This window comes from Neolamprologus multifasciatus, chromosome 22 (assembly GCF_963576455.1).
Source record: "Neolamprologus multifasciatus chromosome 22, fNeoMul1.2, whole genome shotgun sequence".
NCBI lineage: Eukaryota > Metazoa > Chordata > Actinopteri > Cichliformes > Cichlidae > Neolamprologus > Neolamprologus multifasciatus.
In genome coordinates, this window is record NC_140459.1 from 27,278,794 (window position 1) to 27,297,459 (window position 18,666).

Sequence of the window (18,666 nt, forward strand, 5' to 3'; positions counted from 1 at the left end):
GTTTGAGTAACTGAAGCATGTGAAAAATCTTAAACGTAATGACTTGATTAAAGATTATTCACAGCAGCATTGTTCCATTGTTACAGCTCCATTTTTGTAGGACCATGATGACCCTGGTGTTGTAGCCAGTCAGGGAGCTGTAATTTTAAATATTTGCACAAGCGGCACGCAGGCGTTTCCCTGGTAACCGGGTGTTGTTGGGTGAGGATGCAGAGAGAGAGAGCGGATTTGTGAGCAGGGACAGTCCTGAAGGGTTTCAGCGAGCTCAAGAGGAGAGAGAAGCTTTAATTGGCTTCTGATTTTCATGGAACTGTGTGGACCACATGTCCCTCCTGAGGATGTCACTACCTCAGCACTCATGTAGATTTTGCACTGCAGAAACTGAAACGGTGTAGCATAATGTATCCCAACCAGGCCAGTGTGTCTGGTGCTGTTTTCCCAGCAAATCTGCAATGTCTGTGTGGTTTAACATGCAAATCACTCAAATTAGAAACTGTCATGCATCACAAATCTGCCAAATGTGGTGAATGTGCTTCTGAATGGCAAGATTGCACAATTTGAAAGAATTATTTTATTAATAATTCTACCTCTGATAGACATTTTATGTATTTATTTATTAATGTTTTGTGTTTATATGCTGGGAAATATTTAATGAAAGTTTAAAACAAAATTGGTGTGTCATCTGAATGTTGCTGGTAAAGTAATTAGATCACCCCTAAGAGTTTGGAATAATTACCCAACAGTATCCACAGAAGACTCTTTTGCTACATGAGAGAGTTTGCATTTCGACACTGTTTGCAGGCACAACACTGTTAGAGGTAGCATTTGCCAGAATAAAGGCAGTTCAGGGTGGGATTTGATCCCAAAAATCCAATTATCCCTCCATGAATCATTTTTGTGTCTTAAAAAAAGTGGGGTAGTGCAGAGTGAAACTGCAACGCAGGCACTCAGTGTATTTTCAGTCATGAGCAATGAGACATGCCTACAGGCGGCCTCTTACGAGGTGGTTTCCACTGGACCTGACTGTTTTTCCAGTAGCTAATGCTTAATGGTGTTTTTCCTCATTCAGTCATCACTAAAAAAATAATTAAGCTGGGGTTTTTTTTGTTGTTGTTTTTTTTTTTTAAAAAAAAGGGTAATGTAATGTGTCTGTTAGAGGGGATTATATTCTGTTGGAGATGGACATCTGCAGACTCCATAAGTCTTTACTGTTATACTTTTCCCAAGTTTGCTTGAAATCCACCTCATCAAAGCATGTGTTTTTGGTCTGCAGGAGGATAGAGAGTCATTTCTAGTGTTATGCAATTAGGATGGCATGGCGGGAGTAAAAAAACATTCGGAAAGGGTGTATGGGAATAATGTCAGATAAATAACAGACAGAAATAAAGATATTAATTGTGGATAGACCTCCTGCCACCCGTAACAATGTGTGGGCCACAATGAAGAATAAAATTCAGTGCTAACAAACTGCTGTTCGGTTTTAGGCTGCTGAGTCGTGAAAATGGAGAATAAGTTCACATTTGTAAATGAAATGTGAAATTGTAGGCGACTGTAAGGGGTGTAAGGTATCCTTTTTTTTTTTTCAGAACTTGTATTGTATGTATTGTATCTATTATTAGCCCTTATTTATATTTATTGCATATTATATCAATATTTAATATGCAGAGTTATGTTTACCATGATGTATTATGGAGTAATGGGGAAGCCGGCCCCAATAATTTCAACAGATGGTTGCAACAAAGTTTTAGCATGGGCAGTGACACCTCAGACCCCCCTTTATTCAGACCCCTGGAAGAACACAGGCACGATCAGCATTACACCAGCAGTGTAAATCTGATTAGCGAAAATATAAACTAAACTATAAATATAAAAGACATGAAAGCAGGATATTAAAAGCAACAGGAGTCAAATGAGCTCCTGATATAGAATTATTATGGTACGTTTAATAATGTATAATAATTTGATTACAACTTAATATCCACTTGATGGCAGTTATGTCATTGTAAAGATGATTATTAACATCACTACGGGCTTATGTTGCTGCTTTTCCCCCCCTCTCACTCCATGTCACAGTGACAATCATATTACCGGAATGATGCAGCTGCCGGAGGGAATTTATGTCATACAGTGCTCTTCACATTTTGTGGCACGGTTTCCGCTCTTCTCCACTTCCTATAATAACTTGAGCTTGACATCTCGTAACCCCCCTCATCGCAGATTCCTCATAGTTGGGAAGGCTGCTCACCCACTGTTTAAAATGTCTCCCATCCTAATTGCCACATCAGAAGCAAACCCTAACTGTGAGGGGGTGCAGAGCGTGACATTATAAACACCGCGGGCAGAAATGTCAGGACCATCATTAAATGTATCTGCTCTGGACTCTCCCGCTTAGGCTGGTGAGGTTTTTCGGCAGGTTTCGGAGCCGGTGAGGTGATTATACCATGCTATGGCAACTTGTGTACATCCCCGGGTCATCTTTCTTACCAAAAATTACAGGTGAATAAATAAAACCTTCCATCTTTTCCCTGTCAGCAATGCTAGCTATTTATGTCTCCGTGCAACGTGTTTGTTACCGAGTAGTTTTAGACGCCCTGTCCACCATCGGCTGTCAAATCAACAGACTGGCTCACAGCGCCCTCTCTCCTCATCGTCTAGCGATTATTACAAAGTCATTACACCACTGGGCCAATAAAAACATATTCACTCTTATCAGTCCTCCTGCCCTCTCCTGAATCTGTTGCCAACAAGCTCAGCAGAAACATCTTAATGTCAAACTGTGTCAAGGCCATAAATTTTTGACAGTGCCTTTGCAAGCATAAAATTCAGACAGCACAGTAATCTCACATTCTCCTATTGTTGCCAGCATGTTGCGTCAAGTTTGACGCCGTCATACGCTGTCTTCAGTAATGAAGAAGAGCACTCAGCATCAGTTTCCAAGTGTCTGCAGGGCATTTGGCAACTTAGTCCTGTCCGATATTTGATCTGGATTTCACTTCAGCTGTTTACCTCTTCACTATTTCTCTGTAAGTTGTTCGCCCTCGGGTGCCCAGCTGATTGGCTCAGTGATTGACACCCAGGAACACACATGAGATGCAGTCCTAGCATCTTTCCAAATGAACATACTGCATCTGAATGCCCTCAGGCGATTTCTCAGTGTCCTGCTGAAGTCGAGGCCAGCAGGCAACTTAAACGGCTCGCTTCCCTGCCACCAGGCAGATGCAACCGAAGCAGAGGTCAAGCCTCATTTTAAGGACAATTAGACACAGAGGCTACAATTTCATCTCATTGTCAAAGTACGCCGTGACCCTCTGTCAACCCTGCGTTCAGCCACCTGCCCCAGATATGATGGAAAATCTGAAAATAAAAGATGACTTGGATTCCAGATAATAAAAACAAGAACAAGTTGAAAAAGTAAATGTTTTCAAACAATAATAGAAACTGGTGTAAGTGTATCTTTGATTTATGCCTATGGTTTGTAGGTCTAGGTCTGTGGAAATAATGTGGTGAAAGTCTCTTTCTGTGTGCTTGTGTCTGCAGTTACTGCCATTAAATTAGTGTTAATCTTACGTTGTTTGAAAAAAAAAGGAAGACAAACATTCATTCTTTTTGAAGCATTTGTTTTTATTAAACTTTACCCAGTATGCCTGAGATAAATGAACAAAGACCTCCATATAATATACAGTGGGATGCAAAAGTTTGGGCAACCTTGTTAATAGTCCTTATTTTCCTGTATAAATCGTTTATTGTTACAATAAAAAATGTCAGTTAAACATATCATATAGGAGACACACACGGTGATATTTGAGAAGTGAAATTAAGTTTATTGGATTTACAGAAAGTGTGCAATAATTGTCTAAACAAAATCAGGCAGGTGCATAAATTTGGGAACCACAAAAAAATTAAATCAATATTTAGTAGATCCGCCTTTTGCAGAAATTACAGCCTCTAAATGCTTTCTGTAGGTTCCAATGAGAGTCTGGATTGTGGTTGAAGGTATTTTGGACCATTCCAAAACATCTCTAGTTCATTCAGGTTTGATGGCTTCCGAGCACGGACAGCTCTCTTTAACTCACACCACAGATTGTCAATAATCTTCAGGTCTGGGGACTGAGATGGTCGTTCCAGAACGTTGTACTTGTTCCTCTGCATGAATGCCTTAGTGGATTTTGAGCAGTGTTTCAGGTCGTTGTCTTGTTGAAAGATCCAGCCCCGGCGCAGCTTCAGCTTTGTCACTGATTCTTGGACATTGGTCTCCAGAATCTGCTGATACTGAGTGGAATCCATGTGTCCCTCAACTTTGACAAGATTTCCAGTCCCTGCACTGGCCACACAGCCCCACAGCGTGATGGAACCACCACCATATTTCACTGTAGGTAGCAGGTGTTTTTCTTGGAATGCTGTGTTCTTTTTCCTCCATGCATAACACCCCTTGTTATGCCCAAATAACTCAATCTTAGTTCCATCAGTCCACAGCATCTTATTCCAGAATGAAGCTGGCTTGTCCAAATGTGCTTTAGCAAACCTCAAGCAGCTCTGTTTGTGCTGTGGGCAGAGAAAAGGCTTCCTCTGCATCACTCTCACATGCAGCATCTCCTTATGTAAAGTGCGCCGAATGGTTGAACGATGCACAGTGACTCCATCTGCTGCAAGATGATGTTGTAGGTCTTTGGTGCTGGTCTGTGGGTTGACTCTGACGGTTCTCACCATTCGTCGCTTCTGTCTATCTGAGATTTTTCTTGGTCTGCCACTTCGATCCTTAATTTGAACTGAGCCTGTGGTCTCCCATTTTCTCAGTATGTTCCTACCTGTGGAAACAGACAGCTTAAATCTCTGAGACAGCTTTCTGTATCCTTCCCCTAAACCATGATGGTGAACAATCTTTGTCTTCAGGTCATTTGAGAGTTGTTTTGAGACCCCCATGCTGCTACTCTTCAGAGAAAATTAAAAGAGGAGGGAAACTTACAATTGAGCCCCTTAAATACTCTTTCTCATTATTGGATTCACCTGTGTATGTAGGCCAGGGGTCACTGAGGTTACCAAGCCAATTTGAGTTCCAATAATTAGTTCTAAAGGTTTTGGAATCAATAAAATGACAACAGTGCCCAAATTTATGCACCTGCCTGATTTTGTACACTTTCTGTAAATCCAATAAACTTAATTTCACATCTCAAATATCACTGTGTGCGTCTCCTATATGATATATTTAACTGACATTTTTTATTGTAACAACCAACGATTTATACAGGATAATAATGACTATTAACAAGGTTGCCCAAACTTTTGCATCCCACTGTACATGTCTAACGAGTAAGATTAAACCAGGAGGTGGTGGAATGAAATGCACTTTAAATGAAATCTTAAGGAATTGAGTGACCTTAGTTAGGTCAGATTGCTTAGCTTTTCCTAATGAGGCTCGACTCACAGAGAGAGAGCAATTCTATACCTATGAAAGTGTTCTGATCTCGTATGTTTTGATTCTTCAAACCATTTGTTGGATTGAATGTGATAGCAACATATCCACAAAACCAAACTAGTGTTTAATAAAAATTTCAAAAACAAAGTTAAAAAAGATTGCACGATGGTATTAAAAAACATTACCCAAACATGGCTGTGTCAATATTGTTACAACTGGTACAATAATAAGAGCATTTTAAGTGGCTGAGGTCGTGATCTGTTAGCATACCCTTGTTCATTATTTTAAAGAGGGAAGGAATTATTCAAATATGCTATTTATTAACACTCATAGAAGGAGAGAAATGTGGAATTTTCTGCCACTAAACAGTGTTACAAAAAGAATTACCATATGGCAAATGAACAAATGGTTTTGTGAGAAAGGGCATCTGATGTCAAATGTCAAAGCAAAACATGCAAATCCATCCACTGTGGTGACCTGCTGGGAAATAAGGGAGCAGCTGAAAGTTATCATTTGTTTTTCAGAGTATGTCCTCTTTCTGTCTGCTTTAAAGGCACTGATTGCAGGAATTGCCCTGTTACCTTTCAACCATGAACAGTTCAGCAGAGAAATCCAACACACCTGTTTAAAAAACAAAATAAAATTATAATTTAGTTTTACTTTTTTATTACTCCTTGGCTGCTGTCATTGATCCTGAGCCACATTTGTAAACTGAGTCTGAAGCAGCAGAAGATACCATCCTGTTTCATGTAACAAAGAAGTGTTCACCGTTGTTCTTCTGGGAATGGATGACCAAATCATCTGTATGCTGCAAAGAGCTTAATCTCATTCTGACAGAAGTGGCTGCTTGTTAGAAACAGTGCGTTTGAGTTGTCAGGTACATTCCCCACAATCCATCTGCTGCTGATGGAGAAGCTTTAAGAAATATCAGTAAATACATCCAAATCTCGTGGATCACTGAGTGATGCGGTATGTGAGACTGGGCTGTGCTGTAACTTAGAGCAGGGCGATATGACCAAAAATATTTATCACCATATACATTTGAAAATTTGCGGTAACGATATAACTGACGATATAATTGACACTAGACAAAATACTTTACAACTCCACAACTTTATTAGTGCAAACCCCCCCCAAAATACATCAATGTATTTTCACTTAAACAAGCAGCTGTTTTTTATGTGCATTAAAGTTATATAAAAATTTAACAGTGCAAATGCAAATTCCTCGCTGACAGTTTAACGAAAAGGCATTTCAAGTGGAAATTGGCCGACATATCCTCAGCATAACCATGTATAATATCCACAAAACTTAAAAAGAGGTTATACACACACAATACGGTAATATTATGTTGAAGCACAGTATGTATCACTCCGCGAGGCTCCTGCCTACGATAGCCGTAATGCTCTGACAATCCATCAAGCGGTGTGGGTTCGTAGCTTAGCAAAGTCGTACTAAAACAGTTGACAGATTTTCGAGCGCTGTGTACATAAAATCGTTTCGAGGTCGGTAAACACAACCAGAATTCATACATAAGGCACACGGGATTATAAGGGGCACTGTCAAAGGATTGATTTTAAGTGTGCCGTATTTTCCAAACAACACGGTAATAACAACGGCCCGCTAGCAGGCTCTACCAAAAATAGTGCTTTGTTGTGTATCTGACGGACGAAAGCTAAACCAGTTCCACACCACTGAAGTTGCAGCATTTTTACAAACCAATTCGGGTTCATCTGTTTCATTCAACGATCCGCTTTCGCCCTTCTCATTCTTCGTCACCGCCATGTGCGTATGAAAACAAAGGCACTGCGCATGCGCGTTTTACCCATATTCTATCGCAATATTTAATTTTCTTATCGTTGCTGAACATTATACCGGTGTTACCGTGAACGGTATGATATGGCCCAGCCCTACCCTAATTTATACGGTGAGGTGTAGTATAGAAGCTTCACAAGGGACTGTGCTGTCTCCAGTCCTGTTCACCTTGTATGTCTCAAATTTTGAGTACAACTTAAACTTAGAGTACAAATCTATAGAAATAATTGGATGATTCTGTAGTAATTTTATGTATAATTGATGAGCAGGAGAGGAGTGCAGAGCATAGGTGTATGACCTGGTCGTGTCGTCTTGAGAGAAATCATCTGGTTCTGATTGTAAATCATTCAGAGACATGGTGATTGACCATGGAAGGAAGAGGGAGAGTTACATGGCTCCCGTACCTGGGCGTCTGCTTCCACAACACACCAACCATCGCAGAGGTTGTCTGTGAAGGTTCTCAGTCATCCAGGTCTTCGTAGTCTAAGAAGCTTGGAAAGAAAAGCATCTGGACTTCATTAAGTTTCCTTGAAGACGTTTCACCTCTCATCCGAGAAGCTTCTTCAGTTCTAAGAACAATTGGTGGAGAGCCCCGGATTTTAAGCCCTATGCGAGTGTCCCCAAGAGGGTCATGGACGCCGTGTTGATTCTCTGCCTTATCACACGAGCCAAGGTGTGAAAACTGGGTGTGAGTCACAATCAGCCAAGGTTTCGGGTGAACCCATTGTGAAACCTAGCCCCCACCCTGTCATGTGATTTACTGATGTCAAATGGCCCAGGATGTGAGTGGGTGTTAAGGCGTCTGGGAAGGGATCTGTAAACTGGATTATAGATGGCAGACAGTTTGTGACGTAAACCACCGCCTCTGTTGGTCGTTCAGTGTCCATAGATGGCCTCTTTAACTCCTCTTTCAAACCATCTGTCCTCTCTGTCCAAAATGTGAACGTTGGCATCCTCGAAAGAGTGACCTTTGTCCTTCGGATGCAGATGGACAGCTGAGTCATCGCAAAAGTTGTGGCCAAGCAATGTATTTTCTGCTCAAACAGAAGAAAAAGTGGGAAAAAAAACAACACATTAGTCACAGAATTCTTTGCATTTTTGACTGTTGATTGTTCTTTAAAACATTAGAGACTTCAAAAATTGATGTTATTTTTATTTCATTGACTATACGTTTGCCTTCAGTGGTAATTGCATAGTGTGCTTGACTATGCTGTCAAGGAACTGCGTTGGTATTGAATCCACACTGCTTAAATTGATATTGATTTCCTGAGTAAGACAGCCTATAAGTGAATTTTCCAAAATGTTGAAGTCCTCTAAGAAACACCAAAGCATTGCCTTTGTGCCAACAAACAGCAGTCAATAAACCTCGTGAGTTTGTGCATTTTTGAGAGTCCCCATTTCTGCCTACCTGTCACTGTGATGCTGCTTCTTAGTATTCCTGTCAGGAGACATGTGGCCATGCCATAATCTTCTCAGCACGATGCGTCAGGGTCTTTATCTCCATTCCAGTGCATTCAAAAAGCCTTCAGTTATTTGTCTTGTCTTCTCCTTTTTTGTTAATCCATTATGTGTAGGAGTGCGCGATGTTCAGTGTGCACATCCATTGTCGAACAGATGCTGCATTTTGTGTTGATGAACACAGAGGATGGTCTTATGGGGTTTTGTTGTGACACAACACAGCAATGTGGCGTGATGGCATTCAAGGTAAAAGCCAATCTGCCATCCGTGTCCCGTCTGCAGTGAGTAAGTGTTTTTAAGAAGATTTTAAAAAAGGCCAATGAAGACACAAGGCAATGGTGGTTTTCTGTAGTACATTTATATTAATTTAGACCAGCTTAATGGTGATATTATTATCAAGCATGTAGAAAAACATCAATACAGGCATAAAAATGTGTAGGAATGGTTGCAAATTGGTTTATAAAAATGTAAACGGTCTTTTTGTGTCATTGCTGGCATAAGGCTTGCAAAGATGTTGGTGCAAAGAAAACACCCTGTTTTCTTCTCTGTCTGGATATGTAAGTTTATTTTGGCATGATTCACCATTTTCCTTCCCTTTTTATATTAAGCTGTTGAACAGTAGTGAGTAGAGGTTGTGCAGAGGTAAGCATTGTCCTGTGTCCACTGACCTGTGTGGATTATTTACCACCAAGTCACAGGTGCAGAGTGAGCAATTATAAATGGCTTAGCACAAGCTAGATAGCAATAATATTAACTGCCAGCTGTTATCCTGAATCATTTCTGTGTCATTTGGTTCCTTGCACTCTCACAAAGTTTGAAGCGAATAATCAGCAAAAACGATCTTCAAGGTCTTTTATATTCTTCAGCTCTTCTTAGAGTTAAGATCTTTGGGTTTAGTGTGGAGCCGTTTTTACACATTACTGTACTATTATTCCGATGGTAATCCGAGAGGCCTTTTTATTTTTCACATATCTCATTGTGTGCTTGTCTTTGAGAATTTTGTCCTTTGATAGAGTGTTTTATTTTGCAGAGACTGAGACTCTGAATCTTTCAGACATGATAACTAAGGTCTGGATAAAAGCAATCAAATATCAAATATTCAAGCCTTTACTCAATCTAAATATAGTTTGCAAGTTCTCTATTTGTAGAGTTAATTCAATTATTTTAAAATATGTAAGAGAACTGATTCATTTTTATGAGATACTTTAACTAAATGTATTGTTTGTTTGTTTGTTTGTTTTTTTAAACTATTCACACTAACCCAATTCTGAAAGACTTTGGGCACTATGTAAGATGTAAATAGAAATAAAATGCAATCATAAACCCACATTTTATTCACAAAAGAAAACGTATCAAATGTTTAAAATAGAAAATATTACTGCTTTAATAAAATATGAGCTCATTTTGAATTATGTGTGAGTAACAAAAGGTTGGAAAAGTAAGTGGTACTTAAAAAAAAAACAGCTGGAGAAACATTTTGTAGCTCATCAGGTCAACTGGGAGCCGGTCAGTAACATGTCTAAGATCCTCTTTTTACACCTGAGAGTTTCTCAGAAGTACAGCTGGATGGAAATTCATTAACCTGTAAAAAACTGTTTGCAAATTGTGACCAATTTCAGTGTAATGTTCCTCTACATAAATGTAATGTCTGTAAATATCTTCCCATCTACAGAGCTTAATATCGTCCCAGTCTTAGCAAAATCTAGTGAAATCTCTGTGGGCAATGAACAAGGCTGGAAACCAATGTTGGATATATGTGATCTTCAGGCCATTGGGCAGTGCTGCATTAAAAATGGCCACAATTCTGTCATGGGAATCACATCGAATAAAACAAACAAAAGTCTGCATGTATATGTATATATATTGCCTATGGATATATAGTTTACACATCTGGAAAGACACCATCGGTACACAGTTCTTCGAGCATTCCAGCCCTCTTATATTTCAGCAAGACAATACTGAACTGTATACTGCATCTAGCACAACAGCATGACTTTGTAGTAAAAGAGTAGGTAGTAAGCTGGCCTGCCTACAGTCCAGACCTTTCACCAGTTGAACACATTTAAAGCGTCAAGAAACAAAACGTATGTGAAAGATCAGCCAGAACTGTTGGAACAGTCAGAATGGGACGACTTTCCTCTCCACTCCAGCAAGCTGGTGTCCTCAGTTTCCAGGTGTTTATGGACTTTTTTGAGAGACACAATTTTTTTTTTTTTAGAGACGTGTTGCTGTTTTTGCACAGCGGAAAATTTGAACTCATGTGCAGTAAAACTGGCTAGAACTAAACTGAATTCATTTGGTTGCTTATTGTGGCTAATCTTAGCAGTTACACATATGCTAGTGTGGTGATCATCGCAGATTCACACACACACACACACACACACACACACACACACACACACACACACACACACACACACACACACACACACACACACACACACACACACACACACACACACTCACTCACTCTAAATACAACCTGTAGTTGTCAGTGATGGTGGACACATTGATAAAGTGATTGCTCAAATCTGGGCATTCTCACTAATCATGATGTTTCTATGCATCTGTGCAGCCAGGCATTGTGTTGTGCTATTGAAGCAGTGTGTTGTTACTGGCATGCTCCTAGCACAGCCAGCTCATTACAGAAGGACATATTTTTAGCATGGTGTGATTGGCGTGGAGTCCTAAGAGGAGAGCGAGAATTGAATGAACGAGGAGCTCAGGGGCTGGCCCTGGACTGAAGGGAGAATCGGAGTACACAATCGCTGTTTGATAGTGTCGCTGAGACAATCGCTGATCCTCGAGAGGATCGTGTTGAAGTTATTAGTACCACATAGGCAGCCACAAGATGACACTTACGTAACATAGCAACGGGTCGGCTTGGAGGAAAAATGAGTTGCATATCTTTTTATGTCTCACTGTTAGAAATGCTCACTATAAACAAATATGTTGCAATACACTGTAGAGATATGAACCATCGGTTGTTTGTTTGAATGAAGCATTTTGTGTCCCAGTGCAATGTTATGGCTGTTTGATGTGTTTAAAATAATTTTGACAACAGACGAGTTCTGCTGCAGAGCAAAGCTAGACAACGGTGTTAGGAGGATAAAGTTGTTCTATGTTGGAGGAAAACAAGTGAGAGAAAATGTGGACTTATCCTGGAAACTGTCTACAACCGGTTTCTCTACTCAAGGAAGCAGAGGGAATTTAGTCAATCAATTTGAATGAGATTTATATCCTTTCATTCTGCTGCCAGCACAGCGTGAGTCTCTCTTTCTGGAACTGTAAGACAGCTGTTCTTCGTCCAGATCCAAAGCAGACTGGCTCCACCGCTTCACTTCCACAGTATAGTAGTAGAGAATGAAAGTATTCAGAGGATATCAGACTTTTCATTTGCAGCCTTTGTTTTATTTTGCATTCGATCACAAGGTTGGACTTAAAATTTAAGCATTCTGATGCTGTTGATATGATACTAAGACCAGTGGTTTAACAGCACATTATTCTAGCTGTTTGGTATTTGAGTACACTGATCTGCCACTAACAGATGGATGACTTTCAGTGAAGTGTAAAGTTTTTTTTTGTCTTTTTTTTCTCTTCTTGTTCTTCCACTCAAAGCCAAATTAATGCCAGAAACACAGTTTCAGGTCATGTGTCATTTAAGACAGTTTTGGCTTGCATGCATTATTTTAAATCTACATCAATGCATTTATGTACAGCGCAGTAATAAATCATAGGCTTCAGCTGTATTACTTACGTACTGTTTCTGTACCTTGTCTAGTATAGTTATTTATTTGTCACTTAAAAGTTAGTGACCTTAGTTACATTTTGTCAAACCATCACTGTTATTGAGACTCATTGGGGGATGTGATGTATGACCAACATTCCAGGATCCAGCCTCTGTCAGTGCGCCCCAGGGCAGCTGTGGCTACAGTGTAGCTGCCATCACCAGTGTGTGAATGTGTGTGTGAATGGGTGGATGACTGGTTTAGTAAAGCGCTATACAAATACAGGCCATTTACCACTGTACCATGTGTTTTTATAAGTCCAAAGACTTCACACTATACTGTTACTGTCCATGTCTTATTCTGTCAGTCCCCCCATAAACTAGTTATTTTTTATGTATAAAGATGTAATGTTCATTACTGTGAAGAGGATATTGTGACAGACAGTTTTGAAAATAGGAGTCAGGTGACTGCTGCTTAACCTCTTAAGCCCCAAGCCTACCTGATCTCCTGCTTTTTGCCCCCGTATCAGGGGGCGTTGGGGCTTAAGAGGTTAAAGATAACAAAGTTGTGCATTTGCTTTAAGATCAAACATTTCAAAGTTAATGCACACATCTTAATGCAGTAGCTGTGATTCCATTTGAATGACTTCACTAATGAACAACACATCATTGCAATTTGCCCCCTTATATTATCCACCACTCCATTTAACATTTTCTTACTTTTTCAGGTAATTTAACTCATTTTTAATTAACCTGAACTACTTGGCAGATTAAGCAAACACCACTTATTACTGTAATCATGTCAATTTTTACGTCTGCTTCAGCATGTGTGTATGTAAAGCATAAGACAGCGTCATTAGAGCTCTCTCTGGCTGATTGTGGCGTTACACATGCAGTCAGACTGTACTAAATATGATTTTATGATTTATGATTTTTTTTTAAAATGCAAGAGGAAGGTGAATAAAAGACCAACCAGCACCTGTTTGTCAGTTTTAGTTAGTGTCCTAAGTGAGCATGTCTGGAAAGTTCTGGGTTTGCATTAGCAAAGCTGAAACGTATGTTTGTTTGTGTAGTTGCTTAGGTCTTGTTTCATTGACCTTCATGTTGGTCAATGAAATCATCTGGTTGTAGTAATGTAATGTAGATTACACTGTTGCAGTGTGGGAAAGATTATGTTACAATTAAATAAGACAAAATAGATGAATTTGCTTAGAAATATCTACTCATTTTGAAATGTCTGGTTAAGCTGGATGAAAATCAACTCGTGTCAGCTTCATGATATTTAGGTTTACTAACTTCTGTGAATCTGGATAATTTGGGTGTGTTTAACATTGTTAATGTTCTGTCAAACATGTAAGGTTACAAAGCTTTATACTAAGGCACACCTCCGTATAAAGCGAGAAAAAATCAGCGAGAAAAGTGGTAACAAGCTAGTTTCAAGTTTATTTCATTTAGCTGAGTGCTTTTCTTATCTGTGTCCTACCGTGTTTACAGATAAATGTACTTGTTTCCAGTCTGGATCTACTTAAGTCAAGTTTCTTCTTTTTAGATTTTGAATTTGTCCAGTTAAAAGAACAGAGTTAGTGTGTCTGTGTAATTTGACAACCAATTGGTGGTCTTATGTGCTTGAAATGAAGGCATCTGGACCCAGGCATCAATCCTAAAAACTGATGGAGTCCCATATGTTTAATCCATAGTGGGGTTCTCCCCTTGGTGGCGGTCCTGAGAGCCATTGATCTACCCTATAATAATAATAATAATAACAATAATAACAATAATAATAATGTCAGTCTTTAAGGGTCACATGAGCCAAGGTGTAAGTCCTTTGTGAAACACTGCCCCCCACCCTGCCAACATGTGAGTCATTAAGATTACAAGGGTCAAGTTGTCATTTTGGGTTCAGTTGCAAGGGAAGGCATCTCAAGACGGCATCATCGGTGGCTGACAGGTTCTGTCACAGGCCACATAACGGGACAAGACTGAGCTGCACATCTGCACCCAAAAGAGAAAGGATACTCTTTTAGGCATGTAATGGTTTCATCCTAAGGGGAAGATGAATAGCTTTCATGGGAATCCATGGTGCCATGGAGGGCATTATAATGTATAAGGAAGAGTGTAGGTTTGTAGAACATGAAAATATACCAGGACGAGAAATAAAGCCAGAACCGTACCAGATAAGTGTAAGTTTGGAATTAAGCTGTCGAATGTACAATAATAATAATTCTCTCTAATGTTGTTATCTCTCATTGCTCAGTGGGCTCTGCTTTGTTCATTAGGTTGTAATAGGTCAGCCGTCTAGCCAGCAGGCTCCAAATCATTCCATTTTGGCTCTCAGCCTCCACAAAAGTGGACAAAGAGCGAAAATAATCAAGGAATCAGTGATTTTTTTTTTCTCTAGAAAGGCGCAGCCAGTTCCTCCATCAGCAATTTTCAGAGAGATGATATATGCTTCATAAGAAAAAAAAAGCAGGACCTTGGATGATCCTTTTACCCTGTTTCAGCCCCATTGCCTGAGTCAGCTAGTGCTCGCTCACCATAAACTGCCACTTTTAATTTCCCCACGCTTCGCCCACTTGGCTGCTTATCCTGTGGCCCTTCCTCTCTCCCCAGCACAGAGTACCTTTGAGTAATTCTGTGTGTCCAATCTCCACCACCCTCCCCCCATTATAGTGGCACACAGCCAGAAAATCCACGCTTTTTCACCCACACTCAACACCTTCTCCTCTTAGTTTTAGGATGTGACATGTTGTTCATGAATCATCTGTTTTGGAGCAACTTTGCAACACCTGTGCCTGCTTGTTTTAGTTTGTTTTGATCTACATTTTTCCCCTCGTCTGTTCTTTTGCAGACTTTGGAGGTAGTGCTGAACTTCAAGTACTCGGGGGGAGCAGGCAAAGTTGAAGGCTACTACAGGGAGCTGTCTTTGGGTGTCCATGTTGATGTGGAACCTTCAGTGTTTTTCACCCGAGTCAGCACCCTCCCTGCTACCAGGTAACTATTAAAAAATTGTATAGCCTTTCTGTTTTTTCTGTTTATTTTACTGTAAAAATCACAATTTTTACATAAAGAAGTTTATCTAAAGAGTGAATGCGGGGTCTGCAGAGACTGGTGGGCTAGTTTGGTGAACAACAGGATAATAATGAGATAACTATTTATTTTTATTGTACTGACATACGTAGTACAAACTGTCCCACATCGCCTCAAAAGCGCAACAAAACACAACACAGTAAACTTTAAAGTGGATATGAAGTGCACAAAAAGGTATGAATAATAAATTACAGAATGAATGAATGGTCATAAATAGTATCGTAAATAATCTTAATTTCTAAATCTTTCGCTGGCCTATTACCATATTTCCCGGACTACAAAGCGCACCTTAATATTAGCCGCACAAGCTAAAATCAGGGGAAAATCCCGTTTTGTACATACTTTAGCCGCACCTGACTAAAAGCCGCAGGTGTTTCAATGTTGACTTATCATATGTAAGAGAATATGCACAAAGGGAATTGTCAGGAAAGAGATGGCTGTTTGGAGACACACCCCTTTTATTAATATTTTGAAAAACAAGTTATGGGTACATATTTGCATAACTTTTTAGGTATATGTACAAGTAGCGGTAATTACAAGCACGAAACATGTACTGTGCTTCATAAATGAGTAACAAATGTAGTACATAACAATAACCTACAGCACACCAGAAAAATAGATTCGGACTACCTTTTAGGCTCAGGTGCAGTGACACGGCTTTAACAAGAAGAAAAGTTAGTCATTCACCACCATCTTTCTCTTCTTCCTGCGCACTAAAATCACCAAAGTCCTCTTCTCCAGTGTCTGATACGAACAGGCTCAGGATGGCTTCGTCATCCACTCTCAGCTTCTTTCCTTCGTTGTCACTTTCAAAACCAAACAAATCCTCGTTGTCAGTGTCAAAGTCGAACACCCTCAGAAGGGCCGTGGCGGTGTCTCCATCATGCAGCAGTCCAGCCCTTCGAAATCCGTTGGTGATCATGGATGTTTTCACACTTTTCCACACTGTCAGATTCCACCGGTGGAGTTGAGCATATCTTGCTTTTCGCAAGTTTATCGCCGCTCGTCATCCAGCGCTACTTTGAAGTTTGTTTTTCGCGCTACTTGTACGGCACTATGTTGCCTGGCGGATGGACATGTGACCAACATACCACTCTTGAACCCCGATACTGTGTGTCTGATCACATGCCCTTCCGCCAGGCAACGTAGTGCCGTACAACAGCGGTACAAATAAAACAAATCGTCTTACGATATGACAAAAATCATGGACAATCCATAGAAAAGCCGCACCCGACTAAAAGCCGCAGGGTTCAAAGCTTGTGCAAAAAGTAGCGGCTTATAGCCCGACAATTACGGTAACTAGAATATGATAACATGGATAACATTGACTGTATATAAAGGATGGACATTGTACCACAGTTGTTTCTTCACATTCTGCTGATAGCTTTTCCAGTAAACGCTTTGCAGAAGACTAATTCACTCATCATTCAATGCTCAGTGCTGCCTAAAATTGTTAAAGGAAGTGTTAAAGTATCTCACATTTAGCAAAGTGAAGCAGTGTTTTCTAAATGCTGACAGTAAAGAAGTTGTTAAGTCTCCGTTCAATGGTTCTTCCTCAATGTTTGATCTTGTGACTTTCAACTTCCATGCAGCTTTTATATCTTACCGGGCCATTCGTGTAACTTCATCATTCAAACAGATAAAATAACAATACTAACTCAAGTTAGCGACTGCAGTCGCAGACAAGCAATGAATAATAACCTATCACAGAGCTTCCCTTGTCGCAGCAACTGGTGATAAATCTCATTTGTAAAGCTTCATTTTGCATCATACACAGTTTTCTCTCTTGATTTGGGGAGCAGATACTGACATTCTCTTTAACCACTGCAGCAGCAGCCCTGCTATGACACTATTGTTAACCAAACCCGAGGACATAGAGATGATATTTTCACAGATGGGTCAGATAGGAGCAGACGTGAAGGCACACTGAATGGATATTCATGGCCTCACATATCCTCACCCATCCTCACCCACTTTTATTCCCTGGTCTGTCTCGCTTCACTTTACTATTTTAGTCGTGAAAAAACTCCAAGCAAGGGAGACGGATCATGGCAGAGTAATGACCACTTGAGGTGAATCATTAGCAGTAATAATATCTGCAGTTTAAGCCATCAATCTTGGCACTGTGCTGATAGATGTGCTGCACCGACTGTTATACCATCACCCTGTCATCACAGCCCCCTCTCCCTGATCTCTATAGCACCCTTAGCTCTCTCAGCCTCACAGCTCTATTATACAGTATCTATTGGTTATCAACTAGATCTGAAAATATTTGAAATGTGCTGAAATTGAAAGGTTTAGAAATGTTTCAGTAGACTGAGTCTTAAAAACTCCTCTAAAGTGAACTAACCTTTTTCTTTCTTCTTTTAAAAATTTATTATGGCTCAATTCCACATTTACTGACTCAGTGGGCTTTATATCTTCAGTCCTTGACCCTCACCAACCCAAAAGCAAGGTGCTCAAAAACCGCAGCGCATATTAACGTGCAAGAAGTCTCCTCACCCACAGACAGACTGTACTGTTGACATAATGTGTGAATATTTGGCCCCTTTCCATGTTTGCATGGAGAGTCGTGCAGAGCATGCTGTATTTTGTATCTCAGTTGGTTAAGGTAAATTTAGGATTGGGATTTTTAAATATATAATAAAGATATTCATAAAACATCTTTACCACAATACTTTGAAAACTTGGCTAGTACCAAAAACTGGCATTAAACACTTTGTCAGATTTTTCTTACTCATTGAGTGATCAGAAAATTTAAATTATTCGATGTGGTTAGGATAGTTGCTTTTAAAAGTGTTAATTTATTTTAATAAGAGGGGAGATGTTCAGAATGAGTGTGTCCTAAAACTCGGCCTCTGTCTTTACCTTTAGCTCTTTCTCATTCTGAATGTTTAAAGCCGAGCTCTGGGTATTTCTGATTTTTGTGGTGGAATTACTTGTAATAAGATCGTCTCTTCAGCCATCAGATTTTCTTTTTAGAGGATGATCATCCTCAACCTACAGGACCTACACAAATTATATCAGAAACATAATGATTCTCCTTCAGCTGCCTGTCGTTGCTCTGAATTGCAGTGCTATTTTCAAAGAGAAACGTGCACAACGCTGTGCTAACGCTCTATGACTTTTGTTACTAATCACTTCCTCATTGCCCCGCATGCCTGCT

The 18,666-nt window shown here is 39.9% G+C and overlaps 1 protein-coding gene across 5 annotated transcripts in view; it reads left to right on the forward strand.

Annotated features, from left to right (window-relative positions):
* trappc9 (trafficking protein particle complex subunit 9) overlaps positions 1-18,666 on the forward strand; it is a 241,430-nt gene that overhangs the window by 112,599 nt on the left and 110,165 nt on the right. For all 5 annotated transcript variants that reach the window (XM_085148881.1, XM_085148882.1, XM_085148878.1 and 2 more), the window contains one exon: positions 15,262-15,404. In XM_085148881.1, coding sequence (XP_085005007.1) covers positions 15,262-15,404 — 143 coding nt within the window. The remainder of the gene's footprint in view (positions 1-15,261; positions 15,405-18,666) is intronic.